Raw genomic sequence first — 2376 nt, 5'->3', positions numbered from 1 at the left:
AGTCCAGGGTTTTGTTTTTGGTTTTGAAAACATCATGTTAACAAACTTAGTCAACAAGCATAGTTTGTTATATGTGAGTAATAGAACACATGAATATTCTTTCAGTAACACAAAATAAAATTCTTGAGATGATATGACCATTTGAGAAGAAATTTTTCTTAAGAATCCATATAAATTCACAAAATAATTAAGATTTTCCAAATATTTTTGGTTCAAATTTGGGTAACACTTTTTAAGCCTGGGAAAATGTACAAGGGAAGAAAATGTCCATATATTAGAGGAGAAAGCATGATAAACTGAATTGCTTACATTATATAGAGAAGATGAATTAAGTAAATAGATATTCCAGCAAAAATAAAAGAGAAACATTCTATTTCCATATTTTCTGGCTTCAAGGAGTTTAGCCCACCAATCATGGGGAGTTCTTCAGCTCCAAAATAGTTGTCCGTTTTAAGCTTCCACCCCGCAGAATCTTTTCAAAGCCCCCTTTATGTCTTTGTTCCTGAGACTGTAGATGAAGGGGTTCAGCATGGGTGTGACCACCGTGTACATCACTGAGGCTACTGTACTTGAGTGTGTGCTGTGGGGAGAAGCAGAGCTGAGGTACACTCCTACGGCTGTACAGTAAAATAAGGAGACAACAGAGAGGTGAGACACACACGTAGAAAATGCTTTATATTTCCCCTGAGCTGATGACATTCCACGAATGCAAGAAACTATCTTAGAGTAAGAGTAAAGAATCCCAGTAAGGGGAATACCAGCAAACAGTCCAACTGAAAAATATATCATTAAGTTATTAAGAAAGGTGTCAGAACAGGCAAGCTTAATCACCTGATTGAGCTCACAGAAAAAGTGGGGGATTTTCAAGACTGTACAGAAAGACAGTCGCAACACCATTAAGCTTTGTAACAAGGAATAGAGGGCACTCATGATCCAGGACACCAGAAGCAGCAGTCCACAGAGCCGGGGGTTCATGATGACTGTGTAGTGCAGGGGGTGACAGATGGCCACAAAGCGGTCATAGGCCATCACGGTCAAGAGGAAGTTGTCCAACACTCCAAAGAGTATGAAAAAGTACAGCTGTGTGATGCAGCCTCCATAGGTTATGACTTGGCTCTGTGTCTGGATGTTCACCAGCATTTTGGGGACAGTGGTAGAGGTGAAACAGATGTCCACAAAGGACAGGTTGGAGAGGAAGAAATACATGGGCGTGTGGAGGTGGGAGTGTGAGGTGACGGCCAGGGTGATGAGCAGGTTTCCAACCATGGTGATCAGGTACATGGAGAGGAAAAGCCCAAATATGAAAGGTTGCAGTTCTGGTTCCTCATAAAATCCCACGAGAAGAAATTCTGTGATCCGTGAATAATTTTCTGGTACCATGTGTTGGTGGTTATGACTGGGAAATAAAAATTTACGTAATTAATTAACAAACATGGCCTTTACTAGCATCTTGAAATGCTACAATTTGTATTTTGCAGGAAAATGTATATATGATGCATATGTGGATTTGTAGACATCTGATCCCCTTTAAACAATCTTCCCTGACATCTCTAAATAGAAATTCCTGTACTACTATCAGCAATTTGCCGAATAAGTCATTTTTATACAGGTTTAATGAGAAATTCTTTCACATGTAATTTCTGTGATTCCTGCACCTATTTCATGTTTATTTGACCACCTTGTTTTTATATGGCACTTAGTGGATGAGGCTGGCCCTCTCTCACTTTTCCTGTGGTACTTTTCTTTGTTATTCTTGGCTTTGAGCTTTGACCTCTTTCATGATGCACCTGATGGGTACACTAGTCCTACTTCTATTTCATTTTTGACATGCAAAGTCCTCCTTAGACATATAAAATCCAGCTTATGCTACAACTATTGGTCTCCTTTCTTCATACGTTTATCCCTGAGGAAATGATGTCATACCACACTCATTGAGAAATATGTGCTGAGTCTTCACCTTTCTCTTGTCAAGGGGAGCAGGGTGCTGAAAAACAGAAGTCCCTACAATCCAAAGACAGAGAAAGAATATAAGGTAGCGAAAAATCATACACAATGTTAGATGCTTCATGTGCTCTGAAAAAATAGAGAGTAGGTATAAAAGAATGTAGATGTGCATGTTATTTTTAATGTAATTGAGAAAGACTTGAAAACATGGTGCTCTTTGAACAGAGACCTCAAGGAAGACATAGGAAAGACAGGAAGATTTTGAGAAAGTATGTAGGCTGCGTGGGAAAGAGCCAGTGCAAAGATCCTGAGGTTGGCACTTGCCTCAAGTAATCAAGGCTCAAAAAGAATAGGGATGGTGAGGGGAATGAACTAGAGTGAGATGATAGTGATGATGTGAGAGAATGTGGAGGAATGAGCTGGCCTGTCTGC

The 2376-nt window shown here is 39.8% G+C and overlaps 1 protein-coding gene across 1 annotated transcript; it reads right to left on the bottom strand.

Moving 5' to 3' along the window:
- Positions 1–450: 450 nt before the first annotated feature.
- Positions 451–1380, bottom strand: LOC105307651 (olfactory receptor-like protein OLF4). Its single transcript, XM_011383216.1, has one exon. The coding sequence runs from the start codon at positions 1378–1380 to the stop codon at positions 451–453; it is 930 nt and encodes a 309-aa protein (XP_011381518.1).
- Between the last annotated feature and the right edge of the window lie 996 nt (positions 1381–2376).

This window comes from Pteropus vampyrus, unplaced genomic scaffold (assembly GCF_000151845.1).
Source record: "Pteropus vampyrus isolate Shadow unplaced genomic scaffold, Pvam_2.0 Scaffold507, whole genome shotgun sequence".
Taxonomy (NCBI): domain Eukaryota; kingdom Metazoa; phylum Chordata; class Mammalia; order Chiroptera; family Pteropodidae; genus Pteropus; species Pteropus vampyrus.
The sequence above is the reverse complement of the archived record's forward strand: the minus strand, read 5'-3'. Positions and strand labels throughout refer to the sequence as shown.